This window comes from Amphiura filiformis, chromosome 15 (assembly GCF_039555335.1).
Source record: "Amphiura filiformis chromosome 15, Afil_fr2py, whole genome shotgun sequence".
In the NCBI taxonomy this organism is placed as follows: Eukaryota; Metazoa; Echinodermata; class Ophiuroidea; order Amphilepidida; family Amphiuridae; genus Amphiura; species Amphiura filiformis.
The window spans coordinates 376,499-400,640 of record NC_092642.1 but is presented as its reverse complement, the minus strand read 5'-3'; the positions used below and the strand labels follow the sequence as shown (position 1 = coordinate 400,640).

The following is a 24,142-nucleotide window of genomic DNA, read 5'->3' as shown; positions in this document are numbered from 1 at the left end:
GCCTGAAAACCAAAATGGTAAATTTTAATTATTTTTTAAGGATGTATTTCCTGATGTACATGTACGGTAACATATGCCTCAATAATTATCGTCAAATCAGTGCAGAATAGGTTATATATGAAAATTGTTAAACAAAATGTACTTTTTTTCTGGATTTGTCAAATAAAAAATTGAAATGAGTAAAAAGAGCCCCTAAAATTAAATGTCTGCTGCCTACAGAAAACAAACTTTTTTTTGAAACATGGTTATAAATGGAAGAAACACTTTCAGGTTCCTCTTTTACATACATGAGCTATTCAGGCCCGATTCCAGGTGAAATCCATGCACCCCCTATGGAAGACAATTTTGTTGAATTCAAATAGAGTCGCCCACTCATATAACACCATTTGAAATTCACATCCTCTATGTTGGAAATTAAGGTCATGTCATCCATAGGGGACACAGCAGCTGAAGGGAGTATCCCATTATGCTTTGCGGTACCATAATAGAACTGAATGTGCCATAGAAAACATACACAAAATACCTCACTTCAACTTTAAATAACTAGCTTAAATCAGGGAAGCTTAGACTTTTGATTGCAAAAATATGACCCCTAAAGTATTGTGAAACTATCCATAGCTCTCAATATCTAAGCAGCTCTTGTTTATATTTTGTATACATTTGCTATGGAGCAAGCAGATATACTGCAATGCATGATGGTATCAGATGTATGAATTTTAACTGGAATAGCCCACTATGTTACAATGGCAAAATTTGAATGTTGAAAACTTAAATAAAATCAGTGTATAGTTGCCTAAATTGATAGCAGACACCAGGGGGTGTCACATACTGGCATCCAGCAGGGGGTTCGTTGCGTGTGGGGGTTTACATGGAACGTTATGAAATGACGTTCTGTACATGCTAATCTAGTAAGGCAGCAGCCACTAGGGGTGTCACATTCTGGGATCCAGCAGGGGGTTCGTTGCGTGGAGGTTCACATGGAATGTTGAATTGACTTACGTTCTGTACATGCCAATCTAGTAGGGCAGCAGCCACCAGGGGGTGTCATATACTGGCATCCAGCAGGGGGTTCATCACGTGGGGGCTCACATGGGATATTATGACAGATAGGTTCTCCTAGGTGTGTGCATATACAACGTTGGCATCCATCTTCATACTCCTCACTGATAGAGCGGAATTGGCCGTTGAAATCAAAACATCCTGGTTAAAGCATTATAAATGAATCGGTATTAAAATTTGCAGTCTGAGCTTTTGCAGTCGGGACACTTTGAACCAGGGCACTAGCGTAACTGCCTTGGTCCCATTCATATATGTTATACATTATACAGACCTGATAACACAAAATCCTGTTAACACCCTGACATTGAGTTTTAAACAAGCTTCCACTGAACTGCCTTTTACTTCAGAAGCAGACTGACTTGAAAACATCATAAAGTTTTAACAATAATATTAAAACACTTTTATAAGCAGCCTTATATATAGGCCTCTAAGTGGACCTTTCTCAAATGAATAGTGTGCTTGCGCAGAATGATTTTTTGTCAATTTTTCTCCAACTTATTGAAAAAAGAAATAGCAAGACCTTTGCAGATTTTGTTTGGAGGAGGTGCTGCCGCACATACGGGCCTTGCTTTACATAAACCTGTAGATTATTGACAAGTTTCAATTAGTTAAATAGTTTTAGTGACACTAAGAACAATAAAGACCTCAATCCCAAAGGCATAGCTCAGTGAACCATATTAAACTAGCAAAGCTCAAATTTTGATCTCAAATTGTGGAACATGAGTTTTTGTACCCACCATATTCAAAGGTCATTCTGTTAATGCACAAACATATTGGGGTTAAAGAACTGTGTCCTGACAGATGAGCATGTTTAGAATCTCATACCCAATGGCATAGCTCAATGACCCCCATTTAACAAGCAAAGCTCAAATTTGTAATACATGAGTTTTTGTACCCAACACATCCAAAGCAAGCATATTGGGGTTAAGGAATTGTGTTCTCAAGATTGTCATGTTTGTGAACCTAGTATACATGGGTATAAGACTTATAAGGTGGCCTACCATCAGGACATGTGACTCTTGGGCAGCATTCATCTGGGTTCTGCACAGGTTCAACAGTACAATATGAAGGTGGATATTCACATTGGATGTCAGAGCATAGGATTTGCAAATCAGTACTACAGTAGCAGTGTAAGCAAGGGCTTGGCTTCCAGTCAGAATCAATCGCATGGATTTGACCATCCGAGTCTGCGCATCCATCAGAAGCTGAGAACAGAAAAAAGCAAAGAAAAATGTATGGCATTAGGCATTAAGCAATGAAACAAAAAACTAGTTCTACGGACCGACCAACCTATCCTATTTGGCATTTTGGGGATTTTTTATTTTATTTTTAGCTGCATGAAATTAAAAACAGCCATTTTTTAGCCAAAGTGAATTGATTTTGACTGAAATTTTTCTTCATAACCAATTAAAAATAGCTTCTTGAGGGGGTTGAAACTCCCAAAATAAAAGAAGTCTGTGAACACATATTCATATGCAAACTTGAATTCAAAATTATATGCTAAATAGAAAATATTTTAGCGCACATTGGCAATGCATGAATGGCCACACACTTTCATTCGACCACACCCAGTATCATATGTGCAGGTTTTCAGAAGTGGGGGACACGTATCACAATTCCCCCAACTGCTCAAAAAAGTTCTGCTCGCCATAATCAGGCGAGACAGATTTTTTTAAATTGTTGATCTCTATTTTTTTGCCAGGATGCTCAAGAATCTAGGGGGGTGTTATTAATCAATTTTAATTTTACAAAAAAGTTTCATTTTACTATATTTAGCCATATTGTTATTGCCTGTTTCAGTAACCCTCTATCAGTTACCCCTATTAGGTGCATTTCCAGGTATTTACCAAAATGGGTGCATTTCCCCCAGCTGACATGACTAAAGACTCTTGGTGAGGCATCTGTATCAAAATTCATTTGACCATGCCCTAAATTACCCTTACCTGGTGTAACAGGTGAATCTATACATTCACATGACATGCATCCATTGATTATCTTCCTACCAGACGAACCACATGCATTGGCAATGTATGAATGACCACTACTGACCACACCCCTCTCATTTGACCACGCCCTAAATTATCCTTACCTGGTGTAACAGGTGAATCTATACATTCACATGACATGCATCCATTGATTATCTTCCTACCAGACGAACCACATGCATTGGCAATGTATGAAAGACCACTACTGACCACACCCCTCTCATTTGACCACGCCCTAAATTACCCTTACCTGGTGTAACAGGTGAATCTATACATTCACATGACATGCATCCATTGATTATCTTCCTACCAGACGAACCACATGCATTGGCAATGTATGAAAGACCACTACTGACCACACCCCTCTCATTTGACCACGCCCTAAATTACCCTTACCTGGTGTAACAGGTGAATCTATACATTCACATGACATGCATCCATTGATTATCTTCCTACCAGACGAACCACATGCATTGGCAATGTATGAAAGACCACTACTGACCACACCCCTCTCATTTGACCACACCCAAAATTACCCTTACCTGGTGTAACAGGTGAATCAATACATTCACATGACATGCATCCATTGATTATCATCCTACCAGACGAACCACATGCATTGGCACAAGTTATCAGTGGGCATGGGGACGTTGTTGGTGGTATAGTAGTTGGTGGCGCTGTCACTGGCTCGTCCACACATTCACATGTCTCACAGCCATTGATGAATCTCCGTCCTGATGATCCACATGCATTGCCACAAGTAATAAGTGGGCACATTTTTGTCGGTATCGTAGTTGGAGGTGCAGGAGCATCTACACAGTCACATGTCTCACAGCCATTAATGACTCTCCGTCCCGATGATCCACATGCATTGCCACAAGTTATAAGTGGGCATGTTGTTGTAGTTGGCGTAGTTATAGTAGTTGAAGGTGCTGGAGCATCTATGCATTCACACGTCTCACAGCCGTTGACAAATAATGGTCCAGATGGTCCACAGCCATTGGAGCATGTGATTGGTATACATGTTGTTACTGTGGTTGTTATTGGCAATGTGGGAATACTTGTGACTGGATTAATCAAATCAGATGGCTCTAGATGGGAATGAAGGGGAGAAAATGGAGATTTTAATTAGTTTTTTCTTTTAGCTTCAAGATTTTTTGGCAAAAATTGAAAGAGCATTTTTACAAAGTCTATCCACATCATTGTTAATCAAAGTCTCAGCCTGGAAAAGCTAAGAGTTCACACTACAGTAAAAGGTAAAAGTGATATCTGTGTTCACAGGCAGGAATGGCCATCTCTTTTTCAAAGAAACTTGAGGCCAGACTCTGTATAATGTTGTGTAAGGGTCAGCTCCCTACATGTAATAACATGTTTACCTTCCCAGCATCCATTTAGCTTAAAACTTGAATGTAGTTCTTATGGACCTTTTCATTTTACATGCAAAGTCTATGGAGATGAGGACTAGAAAAGGCTGGAAAGAGCCTATTATCTCATTTTTGGCCATTTTAGGTCATTTCAGGCACTCAAAGACTCATGAAAACGCGAACGCAAATCGAGGTCATTAATATCTCACAATTGACTGCAAAATGTGTAATTGTTCCAATGTCACACACAATTGACCGTCGTTTGCGTGTTGTTGTGCGTCGAACAAACTGAGCGCGCTGACTGCCGTACTTGGATTGCACGCTACCATATTTGCACAGATTGTGATACGCACTTTTTCAATATTGGTCGTCTTGTTTTAGCCTGATCAATTTTTGGAAAGGAAGGGGTAAAAAAATCATCTATTTTAATAAATTTTTGAGCAAAATTTTGTGTTATTTTGTAAGGTGAAGAGATTAAATTGACGGTTATGAATGAGGTTAATAACTTTGCATCTGAAATATGTCCGGCATTGTGAAAAATCTAAACATTTTGCTTTGAACCTCGGAATATTCACAGTTAGACCAGGTCTAAAGTTAGTTGTTTCGTGCATACAGACCTTAAGAAATGCACAACAAGTTGAAGCTGTGGCAATTCTAAGACACAACCTCAACCACTGCGCAAACATGTATCTGTACATAATCTTGTCCTGCCCACCCCTCAAAGTCTAATGATGGCCCTTACCTCTTGCAGGCCCCTGATCGGATACAGTACAATCCAATCTATTCTTGTCTTTGTCAACAAATATTGCAGTACAAGCATCTCTCCCACAGAAACTCATAGCACAAATAGCATCTGGATAGGCGTCACATGTTGCTGTTAAACACTCATTGCGGGCACATGAAGCTACTGGTGTATTAGGTGGACATTCACTTAGAGCTGTGGATCAAAAAACACAATCTATGGAATTTGTGGCAAAAGTAAAAACTGTTGGAAAAAATAAAACATCTGTTGAAAAAAGTAAAACATCTGTTGGAAAAATTAAACAACTGTTGGGAAAAATAAAACAATTTTTGGCAAAAGTGGCACATGTTTTAGTGAAATAAGTTATATCAAGCAGCATTTTGGTACAATATTACAAGATTCATTCCAATAAGCGCCCAGGCGCTTAACAAAGTTATTTTGGTGGGCGCTTATTTTTTACCTGGTTTACCTAATTTTGTCATAGAGGCGTTTATTAGAGATGAATTTACGTATGTTATAAAACGGTCCTGAGACGTTCTGAGTAGTTCTCTAGACGTTCTAATCATGCTAATTGGGAGGCCATCCAGAGCAAGAAAAAATCGCCAGAACTAAATCGCGATCAAGGACTGGAATTGCCAACCTTATACAACGCCCTCATTCGACCAAAAGTCACCAATGGTCAACAAATGGGCAAGTCCATCACAACATCTTAGGACTTCTTCTGATGAAGATGTGTGTCACACATCGAAAATTCAAGGTTAGTGAATTTTTGTGCTGAAAGTCAGTTTAAACTTTTGGAAATTGTTTATTACCAGCACGTATGAACTTACATTCGAGAATCATGCTAATGTTTTGCAAGTTTACACAAGACTTGCAGTCCCCCAGCTATTTCACTGTATCGACGTCTATACGTCACTTCAAATGGTACCCTTTAGCAAATTGAAATACCCTGGGTGGGTGCTTATTGGGATATGGGCGCTTATTGGAATGAATACGACAGTTCAAACATGACAAAGAAGTCCACTCTACCATTTCTGTCATTTCATTAGTCCACACAGTTTCACTATCACATATCCCCTTTTTAATTTCAAGCCGAACAAATGAGGTAAACAAAGAAAATCACCAGTTCATTCTAGCACCTTTAGTTATCAGTAACGTATAAAGCCCTTTTTAAATGGGCTCACCCCCGGGTATCGAAAGAGAAATTATTGGAGAACAAGAGAAGAGAAACACTTGTGTGCACTCATTTTAATGAAATTATTTTAATATTCGCCAGCGAAGTGTTATGTGTAATCCGATTATCACTATGTCAACTGGATCACGCTTTTGAGTTCTCCACCATGATCAAAATGATCGCAACACAAAGTCTATGGCGTGTACTACCAGTTCCGAAAGGTGCGTGATCCAGTTACCAGGGAGTTACGTAACCACTTCGCTGTCGAATTTCAAAATTTCAATTTTGTCAGCTTTCAAAAAACAAATTTATGCAAGACCTATATTGACTTTACCTAGTGATTTCCACAAAACAAAACCCCTTGATCTAATGGACTGGTTCAAAACTTATAAATGTTTATGTTTATATTGCATTAGATCTAATCTTAATTAGTTTTAGAACAGTTATTGTAGAGCTATTAGGTACGTATTTCAAAAGTGTCACAAGAAATGGACCATTTTGCCAAACATTGACACCAGGAACAAATTTTTTCGGTGTTTGGATCGACCGTCTATGCTGCTTCGATGCTTGTTTTTAATGAACTAACAACTAATTAGTCAGAATTAATGCTAAATTAATATTGATCATTGTCAATACAGCTAAAGATTCATATATTATCACAATTAAAAATAGTAATTTAATTGATTTCATTATTAAGGATCGACCAAGCATCGATGGTCAATCGAAAGATCAAACTAATTTGTTTCTATTGCCTAATAATATGGTAACTTGGTGTATCTGATATTCACTTACATGTTACTTCCTTTTGCCATAATCAACAAAATTACTGTAAAAAGTGGAAATTACTTTGGATTGGTTTTTACTAGGGGGGAACTTGGGGAAAGAATTCTGACTGGGTGAATTTTCCCCTCTGGTGCCGCCACTGCTAGCAACATTCCAATGTCACACCTATTATATTTCACTACATATGGTATATTCTCTCTAATTAATTAAGCCTCTTTAATAAATGCCCCACTATTTTTATCAAACAAACTGTACAATATATGCTGTCAAAATACCATACAGTACCTGTATTTTTGATCACTGATCTCCGATTTCATGATATCCATGTGGCAGTGGCCATCTACAGTGTTTACAGCATGAACAAAAAAGATAACAAACCATGTACAAGCAGTCAAGGTCTCAGCATCACCTGTAAATGAGGGCTGATTGTTCCATGAAATGCGACAGGCAAAACTGCTATGCACTTACCGCATATTTTACGGTCTATTCATAACCTCATTAATAAACGCGATGCATGCGATCCAATCATATTTTATTATTTGCAAAAACGCGAACGCCAATCGAGGTCATTAATATCTCACAATTGACCGCAAAATGCGTAATTGTTCCAATGTCGCACACAATTGACTTCCGCGTTCGCAGTATTGTGCGTCCAACAAACTGCGCGCGCGCTGGCTGCCGTATTTGGATTGCGCGCTACCATATTTGCACAGATTCTGATACGCACTTTTGTTATTGGTCGTTCTGTTTTAGCCTGATCGATTTTTGGAAAGGGAAGATGCAAAAATCATCTATTTTTATAAACTTTTGAGCAAAATTTGGTGTTATTTTGTAAGGTGAAGAGATTAAAGTGACGAAAGTTATGAATGAGGTTAATAACTTTGCATCGGTAATATATATCGGGCATTGTGAAAAATCTAAACATTTTGCTTTGGACCTCGGAATATCCTCGGGCTACGCCCTCGGGATATTCCTCGGTTCCAAAGGCAAAATGTTTAGATTTTTCACAATGCCTCCAAATAACCGGCGCGCAGTTATTAACCTCTAATCGCGTAATCGCGAAGGCACAAAAAGTTGCACACAATGCTGGTGTGTTTGTTAGACACGGAACAATGGACCAATCGGCCCTCATGAATATGCGAAGATTCACAGCATGCAATACACGGAGACTTTGATTGTTGATAGATGGCACTGTAGTACATGTAGTCTCCAATCTCCAATTAATACCTCATTTTGGAAAATTGAGGCCGTTAATTAGAGAGAATATGGTTTAAAGTTATTCCACTTACGTATCATACAACCCAGTCGTTCACAGCAGCCCCCACGTGGTACCATACTGTTACAGGACCATCCCTCAGGACCGCCAGCTTGCATTGGTGGGCAAGGTTTATCTTCACAGACTATCTCTCCAGATGATGTACATAGACATACTTCGCAACCACGTTCAAACTCAGAATCTAGTGGGTACTGTTTGCCAGAAGTAAGGTCTGTACACGCGGTAAGTTCCTGAACTGTTAAGAAAACCAACAAGAAATGTTTTTAAAAAGACATCATGACAGAAATACATTTTGTTATTACCTCAAGCTGCATGGCATAAGGGCTAAAAAAGTGATCATTTTATGATCCCACTATGCAAGGACATCTTGCTGCTTCAAAAGAATTCAACTACCACTAAACAGAACTAAGAATGATGACTGATGAATCCATATTATAACCACTCCCACTCAACTAATGCGAAGTTACTAAACTCAATGTGTAGTTTGCAATCACTTGACAATCTTAGTGTTCTCACTTAGTTCTCACATCCCAGGTGGAAATGTTTACTTTGTTTTGCTCAGGGGGGGGGGGCAGAGATACTAGTGTGCATGTCTTCCAGTTTCAAAAAAGGCTTTATCTTACTATAATTTGCCTTATGTTGTATGCGTGTTTGCGTGTATGTATGTGTGTTAAAGGCTCCGTCAGTTTTGATCCCAGCCTCGCCAAATTCGCACTGGGGATGCAGAAAATACGGGAGTGTCGTAAGCTACCTTCGGTCAAAATCGGAGCTCAAGGTCAAAGGTCAAATTTTAAACTTGGTCCGATTGGGCTGTAATTCATACAGGAGATCAAGGGAAATATGGGGAGTGTCCTAAGCTACCTTCGGTCGAAATCGGAGGTCGAAGGTCAAAGGTCAAATTTTAAACTTGGTCCGATTGGGCTGTAATTCATCACGGGAGATCAAGGAAAATACGGGAGTGACCTAAGCTACCTTCGGTCGAAATCGGAGGTCGAAGGTCAAATTTTAAACTTGGTCCGATTGGGCTGTAATTCATACGGAGATCAAGGAAAATATGGGAGTGTCCTACCCTACCTTCGGTCGAAATCGGAGGTCGAAGGTCAAAGGTCAAATTTTAAACTTGGTCCGATTGGGCTGTAATTCATATGGGAGATCAAGGAAAATATGGGGAGTGTCCTACACTACCTTCGGTCGAAATCGGAGGTCGAAGGTCAATTTTAAACTTGGTCCGATTGGGCTGTAATTTATACGAGAGATCAAGGAAAATATGGGGAGTGTCCTAAGCTACTTTCGGTGGAATGCGGGGATCACATTTGGTTGCGATCGGTAAAGGATTGGGCTCAAAATCCGCGAAAATGTGCATTTTCAAAAGTCAGTGACCATGGTATAAACAATTGCACTTGCTGCCTGTGTTCTATAAATAGCTCTGACGCATTCTGATTCATGTACTTGAACTTGGTAAAATCTATATTAAGCCAATGTCTTCCACTGTGGGTTTTGAAGGGTAAAAGGCTCCGTAGCATACGGCCATACGGGTATACCTCTAGTTGGGGATAATTTGTATTTGACATTATTTTTGCCCATGATCAGATGAAAAGGGCTTTATTGTGATAACGTGTGCACGCAGCACACACAAAAATTTTGTATTTTACACAATGATTTTGGCCAATGATCAGGGTGAATTTTGGTGGAAAAGGGACTCCTTGCCCCTTTTCTTTTCCTTTTCCCCCTAGATTTTCTCTTTCATTTTTTGTGAAAACCCCTGCCCGGCCCAACCCATCAATAACAATATATTCTATGATCTGCCCACCAGATCTGTAGATTTTTTTAATCCGAACCACAGTCAGTCTGGGAATTATTGGTTTTCCAGGTTGCCTCATAAGGCATTATTTCTCCTAGTACTCAAGTTTGGTTTGGGTAGGGTCTGCCGCTGAGAATTTGAAAGTGGATCAAAAATTGTTCAAAAATTGCAAATATTGGAAAAATTTTGTAAAATGATCCATCCATATACCAAAAAATTGGCTTCAAAAAAAGGGGTCATTGATATACCCAAGGCCCGAAATGAAACCCGTGTTTGTGGACACATCCTCCTATGGTCACCAGTGCCGAGTACTCCCATATTAGCTTCAATTAAAAGGGCATTTCGTGATCCATAGCCTCATCCCCCCACTTTCTCAAAAAAAGTTGAGATTTTTATATCACTGGAAACCTCTGGATACATAATGTTTATGTACAAAATATTTCTTGCAGATTAATTCGTTTAGCAAAGATATTGTGAAATTTGAATTTCGTTCTGGTATACCATAACGAAATTACAATGCATTGTCTATGGAGCAGTGTAATACACATAATCATGCAGAACTCGCAAACGCAAAATCGGAATCAACTAAAATTTTAGGAATAGGCTTTTTTTGTGGATATGTACTGAAAAATGTCATAAAAAGAGGATGCTAGGATCACGAAATACTCCTTTAATACAATTAATATGAATAATGAGTAATAAGGCACATCTTACCACCACATTCCACAACAGCTCCATCCAGTGAAAACTCAGCTTTGCATCCACCACAAATTGAAGCTTTGCAAACAGCATCAGGATACGCCTCGCAAACAACGCCCTCACATGGGTCGTAAGGACAGCTGTAGGCATAGTCATCATTAGGACAGGCTGTAGAAAATAATATTCACATTGAAAGAGTTGTAAGAGAAATAGGTTACATCTGTGATAATTGTAGTATAAGCTACACAGATGAAGTGAAGTATAAGCTACAGATGAAGAGGGCACTTAAAAGAACTGATTTTTGGTAATTTTCTCTTTGAAGGGTCAACACACATGTCCCCATGCCCCAATAACACTATGTCACTGATCTGCAGTGGTGGCACTTTTGACATTTGAGCATGTAGGCCTATATAAAACATGCAGGGAGCACCTAAAAAGTTATGAAATCCTTTTCTTTAGGACTGCCGGAAAGTTATATTTTACGCAACGAAACTGACTACCAAAATACTTAACTGAACAATACTACCAAAATATTTTTTCCCATTTCTCAATTAAAACTGACATTGTGCCAACATTGCTATTGATCACTCTGGGTGATTACTATACACAGCTTCCTAATTTACAGGCTGATAGTCCAAAGGGTCATTTGTCCAAAAACCCAATAACGTAGTTATAAACCCTATATACCCTTACCCTAATTTTCACCCTTACACAAGCCTACACTGTAAATTTGCCAGAACACATGGAACGTTTTCATTAATGTAACGGTTTTTTAACACATGACACATGTTCATCTTATTTAGAAAACAGTAGTGTGAACACCTGAGACGTATTCATAAGATACAATTGAACACATGACACATGCATGTGTAATAAGTGTTCTAAAATATTTCAGAACATCAGTGTTTAAGCTATATACAAGAACACCAGTGTTCAAATGAAACAAAGAAAGACATAAGGAAATTTGAACATGTGTCAACTGTTCAAAAGGTGTTACATATGTTTTTAAGTTTTAAAAATGTTGTCTTATTTTTCAAAATCAAATATTAATGTAACAAAGTTTCCTTTTTGTGATAGTGCTAGGTAAGGAGACACTATTTAAAGCAAATTTTAGTATGGATATGCAAACATCTTTTCATATTACTAATCTTGGAAACAGAGACAGAACACTAGTGTCAAGTGTTCTATGACTTTTACAGTGTAGTAGGCCTATAACTTAAACCCTAATCCTGAACAAAATCTTAACCTAAAACCTAACCAATATAACTCTAATCCTAATTCTTCATATAATCCTAACCTATTCTTATTCCTAACACTAACCCTAATCTTAACCTAGAATGCCCTAACCCAGGGGGCACTCAACTTTAGAAGTGACGGGTATGTGCCTACCGGCGTCGCGAAGTAGGGGCCTATCAGGTTCAAAGTGTTATCATAAAAAAGGGGGTCATTGGGTACAAACAAAATCAAATAGGGGGTCATTGGGTATAAAAGTTGGAAAAAAGGGGGTCATTGAGTATAAAATTTTAAAAGGGTCATGGGGTAGAAAATTTTGAAAAAATGGAGCGAAAGTTTCGGCATAATTTTGAAAAAAATGGGGCAACATTTAAAATTGTCTGCATTATTTTGTTGCATTTTGAAGATGCTACTCTAGAAAATCTAGAAAAAAGGGGGTCATTGGGTAGCCGCAACCAAAAAAAGGGGTCATCGGGTATAGTCGACTTCAAAAAGAGGGGGCCTATTGACAGACACATACCGTCACTTCCAAAGTTGAGTGTTCCGCCCCAGGCCCTAACCCCTAACTTCAACCCTTTTCACACTATTGACCCTTCAGACTAATGGGCTGTTTTCAACTTCCCAATCATGCAATGGAACTCCTAATTAAATAAGAAATTTTCACCCTTCATACTCTGAAAGGTGAACCACACACAGCGCCCACTTCTCTGCAACATCAAACTTACCACACATACTTTCCTGATATGACACACAGGATGGTCCAAAAGACCACATTGCATCATTAAAGTACATGTACATACTCTCTAACCATATATTGGAGTCACTTCTTTTCAAGGATTGTAATTTTCACTTTTGAACCCGGCTCACTCATATGTAAAGGTGGTACCGGTACTGGTCTTTTTCAGGCTCTCTGGCAGTTTCTTAAGGCCTACACACTAAAAACTACGGGGTTATATTTTCCGTGGTCATTTTGAATTGACCACGTTTGGGGTTGTTTTGACCCTTCAAGGGGTTGTACTGTTTTAATTTGACCACATTCACGAGGTCATTTTAGCCACGACGAACGTGGTCAAAAACTTAGTGGTCATTTTGCCGATACCGTCGGCGCATTGATATCAGTTTCAATCTTCCGCTTTGAAAATCTCAATTCATAAATGAGTTTAAACATGAGCTGCAATTAATGTTTGTTGATTAATAAATAAAACTAATTTTTTGACCGAAGTTACCCAATTTGTCAACTTTATAATGACTTGCATTTCGGAACTATTTGCACACACGGTGTGCATCGGCTTCCGGCGTGGTCACATCAGCGCCATATTTGTTCTGATTGTGCAGCTCAGCGGATTGTCGTGTGTGCTTGTCTGCATGATGGAATATGAAAAGTTAGTTGAAAAGTGAGACTGCAAGGATGCACAGACCCTTGTCTATGCACGCAGATTCATTCAATTTCATGCTGTCGTGGCTGGTGTCTTAACCTGCAGTTGTTATAAGCTTATATCATGTAAGCTTATAATACGTGAACTGTCATAGGCGATGACTGACTGTGTGTGAGTGTGATACACAGATGCATTTTGCAGTTTGCTGTTTATGTAATGCTTTCTCTGTGCAGAAACACACTTATGTCCTGGTGGGACCAGCATGACCATAGGCCTACTAAAAAAATCCAAACAACCCCTAAATGTGGTTATTGAGTAACCCTATAAAACAACCCTTTCAAATGGGTCATTTCATTTGACCCCGAAATGAGGTCATTAAGTAACCCAATAAGGCAACCCTTTTGAAGGGGTCATTTCATTTGACCCCGAAATGTGGTAATATTTTGACCCCAATGGGGTTACTATTTGACCCAAATACGTAGTCATTGCAATGACCCCGACCAATGGGGTCAAAATGACCCCGTTAGTGGTATGGTGTTTAGTTGATAACTATGCTGGGGTCAAAAATGACCCCGTAGTTTTAAGTGTGTACATTTGCATCATTTTCCAGTTCATTGAGCCTCAAACTATGCCAATCTCTTTAGTTCAATTTTGGAAAAAATTTGTTAGCTCCAAAGCCTTTAATTTGGCCCAATTTTAGTTCACAAACCCCCACAAAAATGTTGAAATTTCAGTTCATCAAGCCCCTATTTTGCCTAAAAATCAGTTCTTAGGTTCCAAAGTTTAGCGCTCGGTGCCACACATCCCTACCAAAATTTAAATTGAGTCCCCCCTGGGTTTGAACCAGGAATCTTTGTATTAAAAGGTTCTAATCAATGCTCTCTTCTCTTACTTAGGGACTGATAAATATTTATTCCTATGTGTATGGAGAGCTCACTTTTTGGAGAATTAATAGCACTCCACGCCCTCATGTTTACTCTAAAATTTTGTTTGCCTCCTGATTTCTCAAGTTCTTTTTTACAAATTTATGTTTGCCTTAAATTCCCTCATTTACTCCTTGCACAACTATGTTGATCAGTCCCATTTGAAACATCTGTCCTACAAAATTGTTAAATAGAACACTTTTGGCTGCATGGCTTATACTGCTGGCACAACTATGCTGATCATTCCCTGACATATGTCATGACAACATTCAACTCACCACAAATGTTTTCCCTGATGCGGTACACAGGATGATTTGAACCAGGGACTGTATTACCACATTTGTCTGTGCAGTAACATTGCCCCTCCCTACATTGTGTGTGATAGTAGAATCCATCTGGATGACAACGAGGCCGGAACCGACCTAGCAGCTGTCCCAATCTAGATGAGTGGATAGCCTTGTATTCCACAAGACATGGGGGCTCTGCTTGCTCTGTAAAAAAATATGATAACAATTATAAAGAATTCAGATTTCTTTTGGAATACCCTAGCACTGTAGATTTTTAATGGGGTCTTTTATGAACGACCCATACACTGTGAATGTAAAAATGGTAGGGTATTCTAAAGGATAACCAAGAAATCATAATTATCTAAAACACTTAAAAAGCGAGGTAAAATTAACCCCTTGGGCACAACTGGCCAAATTATTAGCGTCTAAGAACTATTTTGATTGGTCACAAAGAGGCCTGTATCATATATTGAGCCAATCAGAGATATGGTCACAATGGTCAGTAGGACTGAAGGGGATACGTTTAAAATTGCTAAGAGATAGAAGGTCTAGTTTGATTGGTTAATAAGATGATTATATCATGTAATTAACAGGGGCTCTGTAAGAAGGGCAGCAGTGCCTATGGGGTTAATAAAGCCGCAGAAATGAGACCTGTATGTTCTCACAAAATGAGCGGAAAGTCACCAGGAAAGAAATGGACAAATGGTTTATTGTACATGTCAGAAAACAGTAGAAAACAAAAGAATTCTTCATTGAAATGTTAAATTTTGAAGACCAAGTGGGAGAGCAACCCTGAAAAGTTATATCATTTTAATTATGGACATAATTCTGGAAATAACTTTTGCAACTTTCCTCTCATTTTTTGGGAACAGGTCTCAAAAATGATCTATTTCCTTGAGAATATCATTTCCCAATCAGAGAGGATATCACTGTGTAAACCACAACCACCTTTATGCAAGTCATAGACAGGATCCAGGATTTGAATACTGGTCACATTATCTGGTGGCTGAGAGCCTACGCAACCCCAAATGGCTGATCAAGCATCATCATCATGACTAGCTTGCACCCACCTTCCTGGCTCCGATTTCATAGGATATCAGAATCACAGTAATTCCTGGTATAACTCATCATCACCACAAACCACCTATTGTAATGTTAAAAGCAATCCATTGGCCAAATCCAGGATTGCAACGCTGGTCACATTATCTGGGGACTGAGATGCTACATAAACCAAAATTGGGCATGATCATGTTTTGCTTGTAACAAATCACCTGGATCCACTTGTGACTGTCTTTAGCAAGTTTAAAGTTTAAAAATGTACTGAACATATTTCAATCTAAATCTCTGTTTTCAAAATCTTACAAAATATTTTGCTGAAATTCCAGCTGAAAACCATACACCCCTAAAAGATATTACCTTAATATTCTACACAGGGAGTGTGAAGTTCAAATGGAGTTACCCTACATTTGAAATCTACACCCCCTTTGTGATTACATCTTCCATAGGGGGTGTACGGATTTCAACTGATATATAGCCCAATCAGGGGCGGATCCAGGGATTTTTGATAGAGGGGCGCCTTTTGGTCGATAACTGAAAAAATGGTGTTAAGGGGTTACCCTCGAAAACTCAACGGTTTTGGCCCATTGTTTGCTGTTCATGGCCGAATTTGTTCATGTTTTTGAATTTCTTTCATTTTTTGTATTTTTAAGTTAGGCCGGCGCCTTTTGCTAGTCAAGAAATAGAGGGGCGCTTGGCCGCGCGCCCCTAAATCCGCCCCTGCCAATGTCAACCTTGTCGTCTATCACTGATAGTATCAGGTTCGGGGTGGCAAAGCCCAAATTTGTTTCTATTATGTTTTCTTTTATTGGGAAAAACAAAAAATAAACCTGAAGGATGCTGGTACTGAGGATATTGAATCTACTAAAACTGTACTGACTTGAGTATGTAGACCACCTACACCTTGCCAATATTCCTGAAAGAGTATAAGCCCACCCCAAATCCAGCAAATATTCACCTAAAATTCTAGTGGCACTTTAACTGAATCAGTACATTATCTTTGGATTACGAGCTTCATGAAATTGGGATGATTATTTTAAAACAAAGTAAGCAAATTAACACAAAATTCAGATATACTTACGGCATACAATATTGGCATCTCCATGAGTTCCTGGTAAGATCTCACCACACTGACCGACACACCAACATCCTATCTCATTACACTGCTTTGGATTATAGAAAAGATCCTCTGTGCATTGAGCCGGACTCATACATGGTCCTAACAAAAAGATAACAAATTTGTGTTCATAAAATGTAAAACAAGACTATATTAGGTGTGTCCATCGCCAGGGAGTGAGCAGTGTTGTAGTCAAGACCTCTATAACTGAGACCAAGAGCGAGACAGAGATCTGCCCATCAGAGACCTAGACCAAGAACGAAACCAAGACCTGCAAAGGTCTTGAGGCGGTCTCAACCCAAGGCCGAGAGCTACAACACTATCGTTGGGTGCTCAAGTTTGGATTGGGTAGAGATGTGTCGTTGATAATTTAAAAGTGAACCCATCCATATACAATATAATACAATACAATACAATACATCAGCAGTACAATACAATACAATACAATACAATACAATACAATACATTACAATACAATATAATACAACACAATACAACCAAATATTTATACAGCACTTTCCAAAAACAACAGTACTTTCCAAAAGAACACATAATAATAATACCATTTTTTTCAAGAAATTTGTACCCATTACTATCAACATTATCAGCTTAATTTAATGCAAATTGCCAAAGTTTTCACAACTTTTCCCAAAAAACTTACCTCACTCACTGTAGCCAAAATTTCCCCAAAATTTTGGGGGAAATTTGGATGTGATTTGTGTTCAATTTGGCCAAAAATGTTGAATCTTGGTATATCGATGGGTCCAAATTTCTTGAAAACTTGGTATATTGATGGGCCCAGCAGTATACCTCTACCAAACCAAACTTGAGTTCCCCCGGGAGTTCCCCCTGGGAGTTATGTAAACATTACAAAAATAGCAAAAAATAAGGTTTTAAAAAATTTAACCCAATTTCATATTAATAAGATTGTATGTTATGGCGGCTCTTGATCTTGATATTAAATGATTCCATGAATTGCCCCAAAAGCAACAGTTGACACGCAGTTCCACAACATGCTGGATATTTCAGATTTACCATTTTGGACAATTTTTATCCTTTCATATCAAAACCTTTCTATGTGAAAAGTAACATGTTTTTTACCCAAAATAATATTCACTACACAATGAAAAGCAATAGTGACCTTGATGAACGCGAGCTGTGTGGAGTCATGCTGAAATATGAGATCGTATAGTCTCACATAAAGTCTCACGCTTGGTCGTATTTCACGTAATGCGAATTATGCTGTGCCATATAGGCTGTGACTAAGACTGGCAGACCCAGCGAGTTATCGAAGGGACTAGAATTGACTTCTGATTAGGGGTACCCATAGTTTTTTGTATGCTTGGCGAGACTAAATTCAGGTCTATCATAACCATTTTTAGATGACCATTAGGGAAATGTCTATACAGTCGATTAACCCGAAAACATTTTTTAATAACGTGGCGCTATTTCAGAGAGTGACTGTTGGAACAGGGCAGGTTTGACAGGAAAACCCAGAAAAACTTGATCTCACGCAGGGAAAGGAACAAAATGAGTGAAAAGATGGAATAAATAAAAAAATTCAGGCGGGTTTATGGAAGCACCTATAACAGCTTCAAAAAATTAATTTTAGGGTTAAAGAATATCTCAAGGTAATATAAACGTGGGTATAGAATTCTGAGTTCACTAGTTCGAAATTGACGGCGATTTAAAGAAAAATTTGGTCATTTTTAGCCAGTTTTCTGTTGCGTTTTGAATGGCCAAGTCTGCCGTGAATTCACTGATTCTGAAATGTTACTAAAGGTTTTGATATGTGCCCCCCGCCAAAAAAAAATGTCCTGGCTGCATAGTGAACCATAACTTGGCAGCTTATGCATTTACTTACCTGTATCAGGAGCAATTTCAATGTGACCCTGAAAAGAAAAAAAGATTCATAAAATATAAATTAAAACCCAGCCAGGGTTAAAACTTGAAGCTTAATAAAACAAAATGTAACATTGCCATAAAAACAATTCTTTTCCACAAAATGTTAGTTTTCACCGTCAGATACATGTATGTTGCCTTTTAATTTTGAGCTGAACAAAACAAAGAAAAAACTTTGTAATTCCAGTTCTGTGATGATTTTTTTGCCGCGTAATTTTTTCATATCATCAGTGTACACATTAATATTGTAGTGTATGTAAGCAAAATTTCCATCAGATTGGGTGCCATAAGCTTCATTTTTTTGTGTCATCTTATGGTTTATCATACTAATATATGATGAGTGTCACTCACCAACCTGCAGCCATTTAATGTTATAAGAAATCTCATGATATATTTGACCTTTTCGCAATAGACCCCTACATGTCTTCATATGATTTTCATCCTGGTTTTTGCACAGACATCCAACATATATCTCTCACCATATACTACACATTTTTCGTACTGGTCATGCGTAAAGACAGCTTGTAGGATAAAACTTTTAAAAAGTTATGATTGGTTAAATATTTCCGACCATGAAGAAATATTTAACCAATCACATAACTCTATTATGCGTGTTGTAGTATAAAACTTAAAAAGTTATTATTTCTGAACAATCAAAGAACTAGAGAACAATAAACAGCCCTAGTGCCGTACTATTACGCTGACTTTCGTATTCGGCGAGGAGGACGATTTCGACCTCCTGGTTTGTTTACAAACAGAGAGGTAGACAAAAAAACCGTTCCGCTTGTCCAAACACTCAAGTATCAGAAGGATGGTCCACAATAGCGTGATTCACGTAACCTGAATAGGGATTAAAAAGCTGTCACGTAGAACCATGTGCTTCTATTGTCCAATTTGCCATCAAGATTTCATATGGAAACAGTTCAGACCCAGTACACGATCATGTCAGAAATTAATATTTTCAGTGTTCTGGGTCTGATTATTCGGACTATAACAGCCCATCGTGATCTACTACGTGTAGCTTCATTGCTGGTTGTTATTTTGTACTTGCACTGCACTGTAAATATTTTCTGCACGATTGTTTCGATTTCCAACCTACCAGCCTTGTGCCAGTATGATCGGGGGCACCCTACTTTGGAAGTGAAGAGCATGCGTCTACCGGCTTCGGGAAGTAGGTCGTTCAGAAAAGGGAAAGGGTGCCACTCAGGGGCGTAGCCAGGGGGAGTCCCCGGTCCCCGCACTCTGCACATCCGCGGGTATTCATGCTTGTCGGTGAACTTTAAAAACACCCCCTTTTGCATCTCATTTCGCGAAGTTTTTAGGGGAAAAACACCCCTTTTTTTAGCGATTTCGCGAATTATTTACCCTTCGACAATACCCCTATTTTCGCTAAAATGCGAACGATATTTCTAATATACCCTTTTCTGGCAGAAACGCGTAGGCTGCTTGATGAAAATACCCTTTTTTTCAATTTCGCGAACATGTGGTTTAAAAAAACACCCCTTTTTTGTGTGTTTCGCGAATCGCGTTTCTTCATCTGAAAACACCCCTTATTTCGCGCCATTTTCGACGAGCATGAATACCCGCGGATGCGCGGAGTGCGGGGACCGGGGGGGGTCAAGGGGGTCCCCTCACAAAATTTGCAGGGATAAAATGAGAACCACAATGAGTAAATTGTCCTAAAAATAGGACAAAAAGTTAACAAATCATAGGGACGAAAATTTGACTTTGCCCCCTCACACAACTGAAATTCTACTGGTTACTGAGGTCATTCAGTGGCAGTGCGAGTGGCAGTGGCGCAGCGGAGCAAGGATGTGAGGGACTCGATTCGACTCCGAGAAGCGGTACAAGCCCTGGGTACCGTTTGCTTCTCCTAAATCGATTCTGAGCAACCTCTGTGAAAGTCAAAATTTTCGAGCACTTCGCGCACATTTACACATAAATCATACTTCAAGTTCATAGTCAACCGAATTAGTAGGCCTAGTACTAGTAGTTTGTTCGCGCACATCGCGCACAATTGTTTCAGAAATTGGGCATGTTGTGGGGGTGTCATTCTGCTACTCTGGACACTTGTCATGGGATACAATAAAAAAAAAAAAAAGTCATCGGCATGATAGGGTAGAAAATTTAGACCAAAATTTGCCAAATTCAATGAAATTTGTCTGTATCATTTTATGGCATTTTGATGATAAATATCTATAAAGTGTCAATGGGTAGCCGAAAAAAAGGGAGTCATGCGACCTTAAAATACAGGGGGAAGAGAAGAAGCAAAAAGCATATTTGGCTTGGTGAATGGACTTGTCCCCAAATGATCAGTACGATACAAGAAGCTCGCGCTCATGAAATTTACAATTATACCCCAGGCAAATACAAAACGTTTTTCGCCAGCCCATTCGGGGCTGGTACCTGTTTCAGGTTTGGGGTCAGTTTACTCAAGAGATTATATTTTAGTGGTATTGGAATGATTTTTTTTTTTACTTTTTGTGGTTAAATTTTTTTTTAAATATTTTAATTCGATTTGTTAGGAAAAGTAAGTATGTTTTGCCGTTTCAACGAATGAAAACGAGTGAGTATTACCAAAGTTATGTTTGAATTAATATGACTTTAAAAGTTTTAGGTATAGGCCTAAAATGTAACAATAATAGTTAATATACAGCATCATATGGTCAGCAGAAGAAAAGTATGTCATTTCAGTGTCTTTGACCCGGGGTCCTTGACCACTGAACAGCGTGATATCATGTTGATAACAGATCTAAGAATCAAAATCTTCATCATATGGACCATATTGATGTCAAAGTAATTATCTATCCTATCCTGTGTCGTTTTATGGATAAAAATGACTCAAAATGCTATTGATGAAATAGTTGCTATCATAAACATCAGTTTTGCCTTTTCAACGGGAAAAATCCGATGCAAAATAAAGTTTTTAGGGCCTAGCTATAATATGGGCATAATTTATGCATGTAGGCTATAGTATTGAACAATGTGCCCATTTGACATGCACTTATAGATAAATATGGTTATGTGTAGACAATGTGTTGCAATTTTGTTCTGGTATACCAGAACGAAATTCAAATTTCACGATTACTTTGCTAAACGAATTAATCTGCAAGAAATATTTTGTACATAAACATTATGTAGCCAGAGGTTTCCAGTGATATAAAAATCTCAACTTTTTTGAGAAAAGTTAGGGGATGATGCTGTGGATCACGAAATGCCCTTTTAACTAAAACCTGCAGTCAGTGCAGTGTAGTATTTGTGACGTGGTATATCGAAACCAGACACTTTTGGGCAGGATGGTAAATGGAGAAATAGCCAAAAATCTACCCGGGGTGATTTTTTCACGATTTGGGTTTATGATGTTATTAATGTTTAAAAGATTGTCTGATCGTTTCAGACCGGAATATAACTGGCATGTGTTTGAGACATTTTTCAAGGTAATTCCTACTCTCAACACTTGTCAATAATATTTTTAAAGGCAGCTTATCTATTATTAATATTAAAGGCCCATTCAGTGATTTGCTCATCCGGACGATCGTAAAAATCATCAAAATTTTGGTACTGTACCTTTGTTATTACATAGATGTGCTAAGTCTGCGAATGGTTCAGCCAAAAGCCGTGTAGGTCTATTTAAGACAAAATAAGACATTTTACACGAATCTGTAATTTTAGATACTGACAGTATCTAAAATTAGCTACAAGTATTTGAATGGCGGGGCTTGAACTTCCTCAGTACTGCTGTTTTCTTCATTTTTGCCAAATTTGGCATTTCAAAAATACCAAATGACAATTTGAACGACTTAGGCCTATCCTTCTCTTTTAAGCAATTTATAAACAATTTTATTTTTTTTACTCTTGCGCTGGGATCACTGAATGGGTCTTTAAGAAATGGGGCGTATCATGTCAAAAACAGACATCTTTTGGACAGCTTATAAATTTGGAGGCTTTCACATAAAGAGCTATTTTGCTCCACAACGCCGTTTTCCCCAATAAAATCGGACATTCCTAAGCGAAGAAATAGAGTTATGGTATTAAAAAATTGGAAATTGAAATATCGTGGGTAAAAAGCTGAAAAGACAAATAAAACCAGAACAGAACAATTTAGAGAACAATAATGAATTAATAATAATGAACAATAATGAATTAAAGAGTTGACAGGAGATTAGGAGTTAATGTTTTCTGCAGTTTCAGTGTACATCTTCTCACCGTTGATGGTTTGGTGGACTGTCATGTAACATGGATGTAGTAAGCCGTGATCCTAAAATTTCACATTGACCAAAACTAATTACAAGACCTCTTCTACATTGAGGCTGGCTTTCCCTTTTAAAGGGAATTTTTATTCAGAAAAAGTTGAAATGTCGGGTTATATATCAAGGGTAATAAAAAATTATTATTTGTAAACTGTAAGACACTACACTCCATGAACGATTTTTTTTTATTTTTGGGATTTTGGCTTTATTGTTTGAATTTTTGACCAAACAAGGTAAAAAAATATGACTTTTTACCACTTTTGGCCAAAAAAATCATTTTTATTCCAAAGTCAATAATGTAACAAAAAAAAAGGGCCAATTTAAAAAACAATTTAAAAGTGCCGACAAACAAAAGCAAAATCTTTGCTTTTACTTCTTGTTTGGTGTATTACAAAAATGTGAGGCAGTAAGTGTTTTTGTTTGTGATTTTCTATACAATTGGTGTTTTTACACCAAATCTGATACTAGTGATAGTATGATTTTTTGATTAATTTCCTTGCCATAATATATCTTCTCTGGTACACTCGGGGGTATACTCCAGTACAGTAGCGTAGCCAGCGGGGGGCAGGGGGGGGCAGAGTGCCCCCCCTGACAAAAAATGAAAGAAAAAAGTGCCCCTCTGACAAAAAATAAAAGGGAAAATCAGAAGGGCAAAGGAAAAAAAAACGGGCAAGGAGCCCTTTTCTACCGAAATTCAGCCCGAAAATACACAATTTTTCCGCGCTACGCGCGCATATTGCAAGGATTAAGCCCTTTCCATCCTGATAATGGGCGAAAATAGTGTAAAATACCAATTTTTTCCCAGTAAAGCCTTTTGTCTCTATGTATTGTATGATGCAACTGTAATTTTTTCGTCTGTGCCCCAAAAATTTTATTTTGCCCCCCCCCCCTGACCAAAAAAGCTGACTACGCCCCTGCTCCAGTAGTAATATTATTCTTAAAGTGCAAACAAAATGGCGGGGTGTGTGAAAAGTCACAGCAGATTGGGATGACTAGTACTGCTCTCTGTTAAAGTACAAGCAAGAGTCAGTAAAATACCTGGATTAATTGAAGGAAAATTTATCTCTGAATTTATATAACTTCTCGCATTAGCAAAAATAAAACTTGAACATAGG

At 38.3% G+C, this 24,142-nt stretch overlaps 1 protein-coding gene across 1 annotated transcript in view; it reads right to left on the bottom strand.

Annotated features, from left to right (window-relative positions):
* Window positions 1-19,164, bottom strand: part of LOC140172033 (uncharacterized) — a 30,739-nt gene extending 11,575 nt beyond the window's left edge. The window contains exons 1-10 of the mRNA XM_072195379.1: window positions 19,129-19,164; window positions 18,740-18,767; window positions 16,840-16,977; window positions 14,694-14,906; window positions 10,899-11,051; window positions 8,397-8,618; window positions 5,151-5,345; window positions 3,587-4,135; window positions 2,061-2,264; window positions 1,000-1,200 (exon numbers count right to left, since the gene is read on the bottom strand). Coding sequence (XP_072051480.1) covers window positions 1,000-1,200; window positions 2,061-2,264; window positions 3,587-4,135; window positions 5,151-5,345; window positions 8,397-8,618; window positions 10,899-11,051; window positions 14,694-14,906; window positions 16,840-16,977; window positions 18,740-18,767; window positions 19,129-19,164 — 1,939 coding nt within the window. The remainder of the gene's footprint in view (window positions 1-999; window positions 1,201-2,060; window positions 2,265-3,586; window positions 4,136-5,150; window positions 5,346-8,396; window positions 8,619-10,898; window positions 11,052-14,693; window positions 14,907-16,839; window positions 16,978-18,739; window positions 18,768-19,128) is intronic.
* Between the last annotated feature and the right edge of the window lie 4,978 nt (window positions 19,165-24,142).